Source organism: Erythrolamprus reginae, chromosome 4, assembly GCF_031021105.1.
Source record: "Erythrolamprus reginae isolate rEryReg1 chromosome 4, rEryReg1.hap1, whole genome shotgun sequence".
Classification (NCBI taxonomy): domain Eukaryota; kingdom Metazoa; phylum Chordata; class Lepidosauria; order Squamata; family Dipsadidae; genus Erythrolamprus; species Erythrolamprus reginae.
This window is the reverse complement of record NC_091953.1, coordinates 114,961,470-114,978,246: the sequence shown is the minus strand read 5'-3', so window position 1 is coordinate 114,978,246 and position 16,777 is coordinate 114,961,470. Positions and strand designations below refer to the sequence as shown.

General features: G+C 42.1%; 1 protein-coding gene across 2 annotated transcripts in view; it reads right to left on the bottom strand.

Annotated features, from left to right (window-relative positions):
• The window catches only part of TGDS (TDP-glucose 4,6-dehydratase), a 35,225-nt gene extending 19,202 nt beyond the window's left edge, over nucleotides 1-16,023 (bottom strand). The window contains exons 1-6 of one of the 2 annotated variants that reach the window (XM_070751299.1): nucleotides 15,800-16,023; nucleotides 11,530-11,596; nucleotides 10,851-10,919; nucleotides 9,066-9,156; nucleotides 7,081-7,223; nucleotides 936-1,034 (exon numbers count right to left, since the gene is read on the bottom strand). In XM_070751299.1, coding sequence (XP_070607400.1) covers nucleotides 936-1,034; nucleotides 7,081-7,223; nucleotides 9,066-9,156; nucleotides 10,851-10,919; nucleotides 11,530-11,596; nucleotides 15,800-15,882 — 552 coding nt within the window. In that variant the 5' untranslated portion in view covers nucleotides 15,883-16,023. The remainder of the gene's footprint in view (nucleotides 1-935; nucleotides 1,035-7,080; nucleotides 7,224-9,065; nucleotides 9,157-10,850; nucleotides 10,920-11,529; nucleotides 11,597-15,799) is intronic. The other variant, XM_070751298.1, reaches the window with a different exon arrangement.
• Nucleotides 16,024-16,777: the final 754 nt, after the last annotated feature.

Genomic DNA, 16,777 nt, shown 5'->3' with positions numbered 1-16,777 from the left:
GAAGGCTTGTGATACTGTCCATAGCCTAAAATGTTGTATTTACTTCCGCATCTCTACTTTGCGGAAATTCGACTTTCGCGGGTGGTCTCGGAATGCATCCCCCGCGAAAATCGAGGGAACACTGTATACCTTTCTCAACATATGGAGCCAAGGATCATTTCTACTGTTGGTATATGTTTGTGGAAGATTTGACAATATATTTATAGTTTAGGATTTAAATGTATTAATTTTATTTATTAATCTAATTTATACGCCGCCCAATTCCTCAAGGACTCTGGACGGTTTACAACAAATAAAAAAAATATTTAAATGGGGGATCCTTGATTCTCTCTGAGCTTGGTTGTCTTCTTCTGGACATTGCATCACCCAAATTTAGCAATGATATTAAGGATATGCACTCAGATAATGGCTGACATCACCCACTTTTTTGCCAACAGAACAACAAAAAGACATAGATTTCTAAGGCAGAAAGGCTAAGATTCAAATGGCACATTTAGCAGAAGGATCTAACTTGATCCACTGCACCTAACATTAAAGTCCAAGGAACAAGCTGGTATCTAAAAACAGGCGAGCAATCTAGGACCCCTAAGCTACACATAATTTCCAAATCTGTTTCCAGACAAGTTGTTAAAATTAGTGGCATGGTTTCTTCCCATTGGGAGGCAAACAGTAGCAGAAAACTTAAAAAAAAACCCTTCCAATACAGTTTAAAAATGCCCAGCATTCTCCATGCTAAACAAAACCACAACTTCACCCTGGCATATTGGTGTGGTTGAGCTGGGTCCCAACCTCCTTCTAATAAATGTGGCCACCAAGCTCGCGTTCCCAGCTCTATGGCACAAATCACTACTTTTTGTTATGCATTCACAGCCTTTTGGACCCAGCAGATAATTGCTAGAAGCTTTTATTACCCTCCCAATGTCATTTATGCTCACCCGATATCTTTCCCAGTACGACTGGACAAAACATTCAGCCGCTGCCTTAGATGTTGCGTAAGGATTTGTGGGTTGTTTGGGTGAAGATTCATCAAATTCCTGCAGCAGAAGTTTACATGAAGTCAATTTTAGCAGACATAGTGGTGAATTACGCATGGCTCCAGTTACCATATTTTTCGGAATATAAAACGCACCTTAGTTTTGGGGGAAGAAAACAAGAAAATAAAATTCTGCTTCCCAGCAAACAGTACAGATGATATACAGTGGTACCTCTATTTACGAACTTAATTCGTTCCGTGACCAGGTTCTTAAGTAGAAAAGTTTGTAAGAAGAAGCTATTTTTCCCCTAGGAATCAATGTAAAAGCAAATAATGTGTGCGATTGGGGAAACCACAGGGAGGGTGGAGGCCGTTTCCTCCCAAGAGATTCCTAGAGAGGTCCCAGAAAGGCCTCTCCCCACATTTTCTGGCCCTGTTTCCTTCCAGGAGATTCCTAGAGAGGCCCCATGGAGGCTTCTCCCCGTCTTTTCCAGTTACAGTTTCGGAGGCTTGGATTTGTAAGTGGAAAATGAGTCTTGAGAAGAGGCAAAAAAAATCTTGAACACTTGGTTCTTATCTAGAAAAGTTCGTAAGTGTTGTGTTTGGGCCTGGGCCAGCTGTTGCCCACACATATGTGAGAGATGCATCACAAAGTGATTGTGAAAGCCTGGCTGACAGCCAGGAAAATGTGGCAGAAAGCCCAGAGGATGAGGCAGATGGTTCAGAGGAGTTGGCAGAAAGACCACAGGAACTGGCAGACAGCCCAGGGGATTTAGTAGGCAGCCCGTCAGATAGCCTCTCTTCTTTGGATTCGGAAACGGAACAGATAATCAATATGCGTAGCCGTAGAGCAATGCAAAGGAGGGCTCAATTAAGGGATGATCACCGGTGCTTATGGTGTCACCTGTGTTTGGGCCTGGTCCACAGAATGAGGGCTGGGTGTGGTTCTCATAATGAGGGCTACAGTTATAAAAGAGAACAGAGGCAGAGGCAAATGGTGGATGTTTATCTGTGTGGTTTGTGTGGCGTTGTTGTTCCTGCTTTGAAGCTTCTGCTCTGTGCCTTTGGATTTCAACGCAGCATTGTCAGGCAAGTGGGAGTTGAAAACTCTGGGACTAGCTGCTGCTCGTGCTTTGAAAATTCAGAGAACTCCTAGAACGTTCCTGCTACGTGAATTTTGTATTTGTTTGCTTTTGCATGAACTTTGTATCTAGCTGAATTTTCGCCTTGAACTGTGTTTTACAGGGTTTTCGTTAGCCTTTTCTTTTCTGTTTAATACAAGTTTGCTGATTAGCAATGCACATGTGTGTCTGACCTTCTTTCCTGGACCGTTAATTATCAGGCAGAACAGAAAGTAAAGGTATTTGTGTCACGCTGGAAATTGCCAGCCACAGAGACATTCAGTACTTAAAGAATTAATGTGTGCCTTCCCTCTTGTCACTCCCATTTTTACATCAAATTCCACATATCATATCCGTCTGCTTACATAGCAGCACATTCCTATTCTCTTCCTTCTTCTCTTCGCCATGTTTTAAGCTGCTTGATAAATGTGTCTATCACGGCACTGTTATTTTCTGTTTTAAAATAAAGAATGTTTGTTTTGACTTACTACTGCCTGAATCTCCTTTAAATCCATCCCTCCGCCTTATCAGTTAATAAGGCGACATGGTAGCAGAGGATGGTTCTACAGAATTAAGCAAAAGCCAAATGGCGAGAAACTATACAAAGCAAGATTAGTAGCATAAGGCAACAGTTTGTAGGTAGAGATACCACCGTACACTGTTTGCTGTGTATTTCTGTGCATGTGTGCCTGTCCAAATTAGAGAAATGTACATTATGGCAGTATATTAATGCCAGAAAGGTTTCTTAAATGTAATCACACTAACTCCTCCCAATTATTTAAATAGATCTACTCCAAGCATGACTAAATCAGGGTTTAACTCAGCTGCCTTATCTTGATACTAAAACAGGACACTGTATTTCAGATTATACTTGCATGGATGCTATTAAAATTAATGTGGCTTTCTGGAAGTATACATTATTCTCTGCTATTTAAAAGAAGATACAAAAGCACTGGGCCTCTTCAGATTAAACATTTATTTTAAAAAAAACCTTCTTCATTTTGTTAAGTTGTCTAGAACAATAATAAAGCAGTCTTTAAAAAGTAAGTCTAATCATTTGAACATTCTACAGACATTTATTGACTTACTTTCCTGCATTCAGTTTTAGCAGCCTGATTAGCACAAGAAAATAAAATTCTTCCTAAGCTTCTACCTCCCAGCAATTTGCCTCCTTGCAGCTTTAGTTTCACTTCAGTTTTAGCCCCGCCCTGCCTGCAGCCTCAATTAGCTGAGGGTCAGGAAGCTGCTAATCAGTTGCTTGGCTTAGCAGGCTCTGTTCTTTTTGCTGCAAGGAGGTAAATTGCTGGAAGGCAGAGGCCAAAAGGTGGTGGCTGAGTGGGCTACATTTGGTGTATAAGACGCACCCAAGTTTTTATCCTTTTTTGGGGTAAATAGGTGCATCATATACTCTGAAAAATACGGTAACTAGTACAAGTAACTCCAATACTGGCAGCAAGTATTACGAATCCAGTTGCAATATATATATACAGGTAGTCCTCAGGTTATGACCGTTCATTCACCAACCATTCAAAGTTGCAGTGGTGAAAAAATGGTACTGATGACCAGTCCTGAGAGTTCTGACCACCATTCTGACCACAGTTACAGGATTGTGATTTCTGATGTTCCCCGCCAGTTTCTCACAAGCAAAATCAATGGAGACGCTAGCTGGAAATCACAATCATGTGAGATCCTTGCCTAATGACCCACACTTAACAATGGCCAGAACTGCTTTTGCTAACTGATATGGTCCTGACATTACAACAGTGATGCAAATTCTGTCGTAACCTCGGGACCACCTGTACTCATGATTTGTTCTGCTTACTTGTACATCAAATTACAAATTAGAATCCTTTTTTAACAGAAAACAATATAAGGATTTAAAATATTGATATAGTTTCTTTATAAGAGTTTGGAGCTGTAATACCAGTCAGACCCACACAGTGGGGGAGAAAGGCAAGAAATTTCAACCTACAGTGATCCCTCGATTAGCACGGTCTCGATTAGCGCGAAACGCTGCAACGCGGTTTTTCAAAAAATATTAATTAAAAAAATAAAATATTAAAAAATAAAAAATAAGTCCACGCTAGTTCTCTCTCTCTTTCTCTCCCTGTTGCCGGCGTGGTATATGAGAGAGAAAGAGAGAGGCAGAGGTCGGGCGCATTACCGGGAGGTGGAGGCGGCGTGGGGACGCTGGGTGCCGGGGACACCGAGGAGGGGGTGGACGTCAACTGCGGGCGGGAGGAAAGCGAATGCCACGGGGCTGGGCTCGGCTCCCCCCTCGGCTCCCCCCCTTACCAGCCCCGCCGCGGAAGGCTCCATTCTGTTCCCTGAATGGAGACCGCCGGCCGCTCAATCGGGCCGGCAGGGAACGTGGACCGGCAAGGTGCCCTCCGCTCTCTCTCTTTCTCTCCCTGTTACCGGTGTGGTATAAGAGAGAGAAAGAAAGAGAAAGGAGGGCGACTTGCCAGTCCACGCCCCCCTGGATGAGCGGCCCCGCATGGCCCCAGCGCCGGACTCCGTTGCCGAACGCCGAAACCGGAAGGGGCGAGGTGGGGGGGGAGAACGGGAGGCTCAGCATTCCGTCAGTCGCAGCGCTGGCTGTCAACTTTTCTTTTTAGCACTGGGGAGGCAAGTCAGCTCCTGCCCAGTTTTAAAAAGAAAAGTTGACAGCCAGCGCTGCGGCTGACGGAATGCTGAGCTTCCCGTTCTCTCTCCGCCCCCTCGCCCCTTCGCCCCCCTGTGTTCCTAGGAGAAGTGCTGGTGAGGAGCAGAAGGTCTGTCTTGCCTCAATCCCCAGCACTTCTCCTAGGAACACAGGGAGGCGAAGGGGCGAGGGGGGGGGAGAGAAAACGGGAGGCTCAGGAAGGGAGCTCGGGAAGGAGCCCACGGTCAGTCGACTGCGGGCGGGAGGAAGGCGATTGTTCCGCTGCCGCCAGCATGGCCTGGCTGGCAGCGGAAGATGTAACGGAGCCCACGGGGGATTCGCCTTCCTCCCACCCGCAGCCGAGACAGATCATGGGCTCCTTCGCAACCTCGGAGAGCTTCCTGGTTTTCGTGAGCTTTCATGCCCTGGAAGCTCTCCGAGGTTGCGAAGGAGCCCACGATCAGTCTCGGCTGCGGGTGGGAGGAAGGCGAATCCCCCGTGGGCTCTGTTACATCTTCCGCTGCCAGCCAGGCCATGCTGGCGGCAGCGGAACAATCGCCTTCCTCCCGCCCGCAGCCGACTGACCGTGGGCTCCTTCCCGAGCTCCCTTCCTGAGCCTCCCGTTTTCTCTCCCCCCCCCTCGCCCCTTCGCCTCCCTGTGTTCCTAGGAGAAGTGCTGGGGATTGAGGCAAGACAGACCTTCTGCTCCTCACCAGCACTTCTCCTAGGAACACAGGGGGGCGAAGGGGCGAGGGGGCGGAGAGAGAACGGGAAGCTCAGCATTCCGTCAGCCGCAGCGCTGGCTGTCAACTTTTCTTTTTAAAACTGGGCAGGAGCTGACTTGCCTCCCCAGTGCTAAAAAGAAAAGTTGACAGCCAGCGCTGCGACTGACGGAATGCTGAGCCTCCCGTTCTCCCCCCCCCACCTCGCCCCTTCCGGTTTCGGCATTCGGCAACGGAGTCCGGCGCTGGGGCCATGCGGGGCCGCTCATCCAGGGGGGCGTGGACTGGCAAGTCGCCCTCCTTTCTCTTTCTTTCTCTCTCTTATACCACACCGGTAACAGGGAGAGAAAGAGAGAGAGCGGAGGGCACCTTGCCGGTCCACGCCCCCCTAGATGAGCGGCTCCGCATGGCCCCAGCGCCGCCCAGGCAAAGGGGAAACCCCAAGATCGCTTGCCGCTTGCCGTATTGCAGCGAAGGAGGCGAAGTGATCTTGGGGTTTCCCCTTTGCCTGGGCGGCGGGAAGACCAAGGGAAGGTTCCTTCAGCCGCCCAACACCTGATCCGCTCCGCAGCGTGGCAACGGGGAAACCCCATCTTCGGCTCCTCGCTGCTTCCGCGCTGCGGAGCAGATCAGCTGTTGGGCGGCTGAAGGAACCTTCCCTTGGTCTTCCCCGCCGCCCACACGCAAACTCCACCATCTGCGCATGTGCGGCCATGAAAAATGGCGCACATGCGCAGATGGTGGTTTTTACTTCCGCATCCAGTATAACGCGGAAATCGGTTAGCGCGGGAGGTCTTGGAACGTAACCCCCGCGCTAATCGAGAGATCACTGTATACAGTGATCCCTCAATTTTCGCGGGTTCAAACTTCGCAAACTTCAAACTTTTTCTATACCACGGTTTTTCCCACCCGATGACGTCATACGTCATCACCCTAAGTCACTTCTCTCTCTTTCTCTCTCTTTCTCTCTCTTTCTCTCTCTTTCCTGTCATTCTCAGCTTCAATCATTTTCTCATTTCTCTTTTTTCTCCCCTTTTTTCTATCATTTCTCTCTCTCTACCTTCCACTCTCCCCCCCTCTCTCTCCCTCTCTCCTTTCTATCTCGCTCTGTCTGTTGCTTTCTCTCTGTGAGAACGCCTGCCCCGCCTCTCCTGCAGCCCCCTCGCTGACAGCTGGGATGAAAGCGCTCTCAGCTAAGGGACTGCGAGAGAGGTGGGGCGGGCATTCTCAAAGCGCTCAGAGCGGCTAGCGGCCGAATGAGGAGGACGAGAAGCCGTAGCCGCCAGCGCTGCTGCAGGAGGACCCGTGCCCCAAGAAAGCTGGTGAGGGGTGGATCGGGCAGGTGGGGGGTAACGGCGAGGGGGCTGGAGGCGCTGGGGGGGCGGCCGACATTCAAAACAATCTTTTCCGGCCTCCGCACTTTCGTCGCTCCCCGCCCCCAACTTCAAGCCCAGCTCCTTGCGCGGCCTTGGAAAAAGGTGCGCGGGGGTAGTTTTTGGCTGTCCATAGCCAAAAATTCTGTTTTTACTTCTGCATCTCTACTTCGCAGAAATTCGACTTTCGCGGGCAGTCTGGGAACGCAACTCCCACAAAAATCAAGGGATCACTGTAATAGCTTACCTTGTCACAGCTTCCTCCATAAACTTCATCAGTGCTGACATATACAAACTTTTCCACATTAGCCTTATAAGCAGCCCGAAGCAGAATATATGTTCCATAAACATTAACATAGTTGAACTCAAGTTTGTGCCAATATGAAAGATCTACATTTTCAGTGTAAAAGAATAAAGAGGGTGTCACTTTGACAACTGAAAACAATTACAATCCTTAACAGAATGCTCTGATAGAAAAATATGTTCTTTATTCCCCAAACATCAAACAACAAAATGCTTCTAAAAATGTTAAAGTTGCAACCTGACAGCCCATAGAAGCATAAAGCAAAGAAAGAGTATTTATCTTTCTTTGTGAACAGAGAGGTTCATAAACCTCCCAACTTTGGGCAAAAAAATCCTAGATAATGCCTCAGACTCATATGTTAAGAGCACACTGGAAGTCTAGATAAGTGGAGCTTATGCATAATAGCATTATTACACTTTAAATATTTTGTCCTTATGTTCAGAAGATACTGTTATGGTTTTTTAAAAATTAAAAAGCTAGATATAAATATTTTAAATAAACATATAACACTTTAACTCGAATAGCTAGTTATTCTAAAATCTATTGTCAGACAAACAGAAAAAACATATACAGTGATCCCTCGATTTTCGCGATCTCGATCTTCGCGAAACGCTATATCGCGATTTTTCAAAAAATATTAATTAAAAATATTTTCCCACCCAATGACGTCACTCTCTTCCTTTCTCATCTTTCTTTCTCTCTCTCTTTCTCTATCTTGCTTCTTCCTCTCTCACACTCTCTTCCTCCCTCTCTCATCTCTTTCTTTCCTTCTCTCTCTTTCTCTATCTCTCCCCCTCTTGCTCTCGAGCGGCGCGTGGGCGGCGGGGAAGACCCAGGGAAGGTTCCTTTGGCCGCCCAGCAGCTGATCTGCTCGGCAGCGCCACAGCAGCGAGGAGCCGAAGATCCGGGTTTCCCCTTTGCGTGGGCGGCGGGGAAACCCGGATCTTCGGCTCCTCGCTGCTGCGGCGCTGCCGAGCAGATCAGCTGCTGGGCGGCCAAACGAACCTTCCCTGGGTCTTCCCCGCCGCCCACGCAAAGGGGAAACCCCGATCTTCGGCTCCTCGCTGCTGCGGCGCTGCCGAGCAGATCAGCTGCTGGGCGGCGGAAGGAACCTTCCCTGGGTCTTCCCAGGTGCGGAAGTAAAAACACCATCTGCGCATGCGCAGCCATGGAAAAAAAGGGCGCGCATGCGCAGATGGTGTTTTTACTTCCACACCACTATATCGCAAAAAATCGATTATCGCGAGGGGTCTTGGAACGGAACCCTCGCAATAATCGAGGGATCACTGTATTTAAAATTATTATTGCAGGGCAGAATCTTATGCAGAAATAAGCGTATTAATCTTAAAAGTTGCAATGTCTGTACCAGATGCAGCCGTGTTCCTTTCAAAAAAATTTCCTTTTATGAATTGGTACATATTTAATTCCCTTCCCATAACCATAATAATTGAGGACCCTTATATTATTAGTGTTTATAAGAGATGGTTTAAGCATATGGAACAGCATTGAAGGTATGTATATTGTTATCTATGTTTTTAATGTGGAGAAAAATAAAAAAACTTTTTTAAAAAAAGAATTGAGGGCCCTATTTTTAAAAAAGTAATATTTTTCAAATATTCAAGTAAATGTAGCACCATAATTGCATGAAAAATAAGATTGCTACACTTAAATTGAAGTCTATGCCAAATAAAAATTCTAATGACCAAAACAAACTGCGTACAAATTGCTCAACTTCATTTATATAATCTACACTTCAACAGAGTTCAACTGGCAAACTGAAATATTTAAATCTCCACCAGCCACATCATAATATGTAGCTTATTACATGAAGCATTAGCTCTGTCCCTTCCACAAAACCTGGAAGCTATTGAAGAACGCTTTATCAATCCTGCAAGATGGTGACAATTACAGGGATATGCCATGCTCACCTACATGCGTTTGAGCTGCAAAATGTAACACTATGTCAATTTTCTCAGTCTCAAATAATTCTTTTATGAAATTGGGTTCACAGATGTCTCCCTAATAAAGAAAAAGGGAAATATAAAATCAGCATGGAACAGCAAGTTATTTTTTTCCAATGGTAAGCATTTGATATATAATTGGTATATAATCTTATGGAAAATTGCAGGCTTTCATCTCAGTTTTCATCTTATAACAATTGCACAGTAAAATCAGAGAGCTGGAAGGGGAGATTTTACACCAATTTCAACTTGCTTAGTACAAGGAATCTAAATTAGGATTAGCACTATTCTGGTCTCTCTTCACTCCTCAAACTTCTATCAAAATTAAATATAATCAGAACTTTAATCAGAAGTCTTGATTTCCATTTCACTGATTCTAATCAATGATTTTCTGAAATGTTTCCGATTTTGGGGGATACTTAAAATACAATGTCCAGAACTGGCCACTGTACTCAAAGTGCAGTCTGACCACAGCAGAGTAAAATCGAACTATTTATCTTCCATGAACTGTAAATTATACTTCTGGAAAAAACAACTTAAAATTGTGTTTGCCATTTTAGCTACTACATGATATTGCTGACTCAAATTTAGTTTGCAATTAATTTTTATTCCCCAAATGGTATTATCAAGCCAGTATCCCCCATCCTGCTTTTGTACATTTGACTTGTATTCTAGGTGACGTATTTTGTTTTTACCTGTTCACTGTTGTTTTATTTTTAACCCAACTCTCAAATTTACTCAAATCATTTAGAATTATATTGTATAGCTGTCCTAGTATTATTATTATTATTATTATTATTATTATTATTATTATTTATTATATTAACTATCTCATACAATTGTTGATATCTGCAAATTTATTAATCAATAAAGTTAATCATTCAAGTTAATAAAACTTCTGAAGATCGTGTGCTTGGGAATATGGCAGCCTACCTGAGACCTTGTTTCACTATGATCAGGAACATAGAAACATAGAAGACTGACGGCAGAAAAAGACCTCATGGTCCATCTAGTCTGTCCCTATACTATTTCCTGTATTTTATCTTACAATGGATATGTGTTTATCCCAGGCATGTTTAAATTCAGTTACTGTGGATTTATCAACCACGTCTGCTGGAAGTTTGTTCCAAGAATCTACTACTCTTTCAGTGAAATAATATTTTCTCACGTTGCTTTTGATCTTTCCCCCAACTAACTTCAGATTGTGCCCCCTTGTTCTTGTGTTCACTTTCCTATTAAAAACACTTCCCTCCTGAACCTTATTTAACCCTTTAACATATTTAAATGTTTCGATCGTGTCCCCCCTTTTCCTTCTGTCCTCCAGACTATACAGATTGAGTTCATTAAGTATTTCCTGATACGTCTTATGCTTAAGACCTTCCACCATTCTTGTAGCCCGTCTTTGGACCCGTTCAATTTTGTCAATATCTTTTTGTAGGTGAGGTCTCCAGAACGGAACACAGTATTCCAAATCACCAGCGCTCTATATAAGAGGATCACAATCTCCCTCTTCCTGCTTGTTATACCTCTAGCTATGCAGCCAAGCATCCTACTTGCTTTTCCTACTGCCCGACCACATTGCTCACCCACTTTGAGACTCTCAGAAATTACTATCCCTATAGGAACCACTGATGATCACTCTTGGAGTCTAATTTGAGTCAACTATGTCTTGCCAAGCCACCCAATATGCTAGAATTGAAGCTGTAGTCATTTGATTTTAAAAACCCAATGAAAGCAAAAATTTTAGTTTACCTGAACAAATTTGTAGTTCTCTTTCTCAGAAACTGTCTTAAGATTTGTTAAGCTTGCACAGTAATCCAACTTAACAAAAACAAAAAAAGGAAAGAAAGTGATCAAATAAGTGTTTTACACGAGAAGTTGCTAAACGCAAGACTTTTTCAGACTAAATGATTTGGTCTGAGAATTCAAATTTTACAGAAAGCTTTTTAGTGGTTTCACAAGCAAGAATGCTAATATCCCACTGTCACAATTGTCACAAATTGCTGGATAAAGGTATATAGCGGATACAAAAAGTGTGTTATTAAAATGCCAGGTGTTTGAGATGCAATACAGACAAATCAGAATTTGTCCACCTTTAATGTAACATATAGGTTGTGCCATTCAATTGTACAATTCATTCAAAATGAACAGGCTTGCTATGAATTTTAGCAGCCTTCTCAGTTTTTAGAAACCGAATACAAATTTTTATTCAGAAGCAGAGTTTGTTCTTTTATTTGCATGTATGGTGCAGAATTCACAGATATACTCAGTTATAAAGATATCTAAGTTCATCCACTTGAATCATTATCAGCACATCAACCATTAGAAAAGGTTAGAAGCTTAGATTTGTCTCCCACCGTGTTATCAGTCTAACACTCTTTTTAGGGTAATTATTAAAAGTGATTCATTTAATTTAAACCAAAGGTCTTACCTTATCCAGATTAATGATCGTATAGTTAGGATACTTTTCCACGAGGGAAACTATCACATGGGAAGCTCTGTCAATTTTGGAAGAAAAAGAAACACAGATGGTGAATGTGCAGAAATTGAACGGGTCCAAAGATGGGCTACAAGAATGGTGGAAGGTCTTAAGCATAAAACGTATCAGGAAAGACTTAATGAACTCAATCTGTATAGTCTGGAGGACAGAAGAAAAAGGGGGGACATGATCGAAACATTTAAATATGTTAAAGGGTTAAATAAGGTCCAGGAGGGAAGTGTTTTTAATAGGAAAGTGAACACAAGAACAAGGGGACACAATCTGAAGTTAGTTGGGGGAAAGATCAAAAGCAACATGAGAAAATATTATTTTACTGAAAGAGTAGTAGATCCTTGGAAAAAACTTCCAGCAGACGTGGTTGGTAAATCCACAGTAACTGAATTTAAACATGCCTGGGATAAACATATATCCATTGTAAGATAAAATACAGGAAATAGTATAAGGGCAGACTAGATGGACCATGAGGTCTTTTTCTGCCGTCAGTCTTCTATGTTTTTATGTTTCTAATTACCCTGTAATTACGGGCGGTTGGGACACGCCGGCAGAACACAAGGTGGAAGGTTTTAAGCATAAAACATATCAGGAAAAGACTTAATGAACCTATACCAGACTTCAGATATTTTTTTTCTAACTCTTGTTCATGGACATCAAGATATTTCCTCATTTTTTTTTGCTCTGGCAATAAGATGGGGAGTTGTAAATCTTTTTCTGCTTCTCTCTCTTAAGCCTAAACTAAGATATTTAATTACCTCAAAATAAAAACTAAGAAATACACCACAATGAAAGAGGACATTTTTTAGTACTTTGAAAAATGCTCATAGGACGCTACAGTACAGGTAATGCTCAAAGTACAACCACAAAAAATAATCTCTTGATAAGTGAAAAAATTGTTAAGTGAATTGTGACCCATTTTTCTTGTCACACTTAAGCGAATCTCTGTAATTGTTAAATTAATAACACAGTTATGTGAATCTTGTTTCCCCATTGACTTTGCTTCTCAGGATGTTTATTATTTATTTATTTTTATTTATTTATTTTGTCCAATACACAATGAGTGTTTTAGTGGGTATATATGATGAATACATGATGAAGAGGAGATACTCATAGTAAAATATATCTAAGAAAGAATAGAAGAGAAGATATAGTAATAGAACATATCAATGAAAGAATAGAAGAAGAGATATAGGAATAATAGAAGAAGAGATATAGGAATAGAAGAAAGGAATAGGAGATATAGGAGAGCAATAGGACAGGGGACGGAGGGCACTCTAGTGCACTTGTACTCGCCCCTTACTGACTTTGCCCAAGATGACCACATGATACTGGGACACTGCAACAGTCATAAATGTGAAGCAGTTGTCAAGCATCCAAATGTAAATAACATGACAATGGGTATGCTGCAATGGTCATAAGTGTGAAAAATGGTCATAAGTCACTTTTTTCAATGCCACTGTAACTTTGAACGGTCCCTAAGTGAACTATTGTATCTCAAGGAGCACCTGTAATGGTACAGTTTATTTTGATGTTCTTTAAACCCTGTCTTTTAAAAGCTAATTTTAAGAGAAATAACTAGCAAATCTTTAAATATGCAAGGTCATAGTCTATTAGAGAGATTTCAACTATTTTTCAGTGTCAAATATGGGGCTTCAGGAGTCTTTTGTCAGGAAGTGGTTTAAATAAAAAAAAAATTATGAGTACTGTGTGGAAATGTGCAATACAGAAAACAGCTTTTTAAAAAAGCGGAATACAAACAGCTTGAAAGCACAGAATCAGCCTCACCAGGCAAAGAACTCCCTTTCAGGATTTCAAATGCATAATTTGAATACTAGTGAATGAAATAGAAACCCCTTTTTAAAAAAAGCATCTAGCTACAGCAGATAAAAAGAAATTTGGGGAAAAAAGAGGTGACTTATAATCACTGGTTACTGGCTTTGTTTTTAAAAAGTTATGGCCAAAAATAGATGAGCAAAGAAAAGGAGAATTCAGGCTGAAGTTATAACCGGAACTCAATAATTAAGGAAAGCTTCTTTTTATTTGCACATAGTTCAGACAGAACTGACAAGCAATTTAACTGTGTAGCAATTTTAGGAATTCAAAAGCAGAGGCTATCCTTCCTTGGAAGCAATTCTAGTTCTGTTTACACAGTGGTTTTGGATACAAATATTGCACACGTATATATATTTTTTTAAACTATTTTTTATTAGCTCACAATATAAAATTTCCTATAAAGGAAAATAGTGGAAGAATTAGAGTAGAGAAAAGGGAAAGGTTTAGGGAAATTAGAGGGAAAAGACCTTGTCCTTCCAATTCCTTTATAAGATTTATCAAATTTCAAATTTTTACTTTTACCCAATAGCATAAATTAGCCCTTTTTTATAACAGCAAACCCATCTCATCCTTAAAACCCCAAAAACAAAGTTTCATTTTTGTCCCCCCACTTCTCAAGCACAAAGACCAGAAGCAGTTTCTGACTTGTATATTTAATTTTCTTTTTTTCTGTAAGAACATTAAGTGTATTGTATTGTATTGTATTATACTGTTCAAAAAATAAAGAGAACACTTAAACAACACAATATAATTCTAAGTAAATCAAACTTCTGTGAAATCAAACTATCCACTTAGGAAGCAACACTGATTGATAATCACATGATATCAGCACATTCAACTGTGTACAGAACAAAGTACAGTATTCAATGAGAATATTTCGTTCATTCAGATCTAGGATGTGTTGAGTGTTCCCTTTATTTTTTTGAGCAGTTATATTATATATGCAGTGTATATTATATATATACAGTGGAACCCCGACATAAGAGCTGCTCTACTTAAGAGCAACTCGAGATAAGAGCTGGGAGGGGAGAGATATTTTTGTTCTACTTACAAGCCCAAATTCGAGATACAAGCGCCAAGGAGCTGTCTCCTGAAGCCAAACGCTAACTTCCGCGTTCGGCTTCAGGAGACAGCTGCGAAGCGGCGCGCGTGTTTTAAAAGGTTGCAGCCGGCCTGGGGGGTTCGGGGGGGTGCTTGCAGCTTTCTTTCTTGCTCTTTTTCTTTCTCTCTTTTACCTTCCCTTCCTCTATTTCTTCTTTTCTTTCTCCTTCCCACCTTCTTCCCTCCCTCCCTCCTTTCACTCATTCCTCTCTTACTCTCCCCTTTCATAAGTTTCCTTGCTTCCTTCCTCTGTTCCTGTCCCTTCCCCCTTTCTTTCTTTCTTTCTTGCTCTTTTTCTTTCTCTTTTACCTTCCCTTCCTCTATTTCTTCTTTTCTTTCTCCTTCCCACCTTCTTCCCTCCCTCCCTCCCTTCACTCATTCCTCTCTTACTCTCCCCTTTCATAAGTTTCCTTGCTTCCTTCCTCTGTTCCTGTCCCTTCCCTCTTTCCTTCCTTCCTTCCCACCCTCCGTCCATTCATTCACCCATTCCTCTCTTGATCGCTTAAAGCCGGTCCCTGGTGCAAAAAGGGTTGGGGACCTCTGTCCTACAGGATTGGGTGGCAGAGAAGTTGAACATATGTAAATTTAAAAGTTTAAGAAAGTTTACAAGTTAAGTGAAAGAAACTTCATTATTCATTTATATGTACATGTACATTTCTTCATTAAAAACATGTCTTTCTGCATAATTTAGACTAACTTTGTGAGTTTTTTGAGGGCTGGAACCAATTAAAATTATTTACATTAATTCCTATGGGGAAAAGTCGTTCGAGATAAGAGCTGCTCGACTTAAGAGCCCAGGTTCGTATCTCGAGGTACCACTGTATATGGGTATGGCTAGTTGATGAGAGCAAAATAGCTTGAAAAAGAACTAGTCTCCCTTCCTTTTCATTATTAGCAAAAATGTTACACACACACACAATCCCAAATTACACATTTATGTTATAATTTTGCATGCCTCGTCATCAATCTTTTTTAAAATTTATTTTTAGGATTGACACATTTAATAGAGTAAAATAAACCCCTTCGTCCTTCCCTTCCAAAAGCATCTTTATTGGTACCTTTACTGGTTCCAATACCTTTATTGGTACTAATAACTAATAAGCACCTTTAAACAGCACCTTTATTGGAAGCCGAGAAAAAAAGCGTCAACTTTTTTCTCGGCTTCCCAAAGACTAGGATATTCGGACAACCCGTTGGAAACCAAGAAAAAGGTTGGAAATTTGGGCAGAAGCGCCGCCTTCCCCAAACTTTCGCCCCGCTCAAAGAGACTCACATGAAGCCGGCGCCTCCGGTCACCAGGACTCGCTTCGTCAAGCCCCGCTGAGCCCCTCCAGCCCGCGAGACCCCCGAGGACATCCTCCTGCGGAGCCCAGCTCCACTTCCGCCCCCTTACGTCAATTCCGTCCACGAGGATGAGCCTTCTAGCGCGCGCGCAAGGCTCGAGGAGGCGCCAGGCCCATTAGGCGTCCTGATCCGAGATTTCGCCGTTTCTGCAACACGGCGCCCGCGAGCCCGTCATTGCTCTCGTCAGTCTCTCTGGATCCCGAGTCGTAGCGGTTAATGCCGATCGGGGCTTTTTGCACAATAACGCCATGTCAGGAAAACAAATTCCAAAGTTGCCCCCCCCACACACACACACAAAAGGCAACTTGGACTTGCTGGGTTCTTTTCAAGACGTTTCTCTTTTTCCCCAAAGGTTTTTTATTATTATTATTTTTCCTCTCATTCAACATACAATAGAATAGAATAGAAGAATAGAATTTTATTGGTCAAGTGTGACTGGACACACAAGGAATTTGTCTTGGTGCATATGCTCTCAGCGTACATAAAATAAAATATACATTTGTCAAGAATCATGTGGTACAACAGTTAATGGTTGTCATAGGGGTCAGATAAGCAAAGAAGAAGCAATATTAATAAAAATCTTAGGATATAAGCAACAAGTTACAGTCATACAGTCAACATGGGAGGAAATGGGTGATAGGAATGATGAGAAAAACTAGTAGAATAGAAGTGCAGATTATTATTATTATTATTATTATTATTATTATTATTATTATTATTATTAATTAAGTTCATTTAGTATGGACTTACTGTAGATTTCTGAGGTGGAATACCCTTGAAATAATAGAAAATATTTGTAGCTCAGGTTTTTGGCTGTGGTGTTTGCTCTCCCAGCTCGCCATTTAGTAATTTAATAATAATGATAAATTTAATAATTTAGTCTAGCACACAAGACATATATAAACTA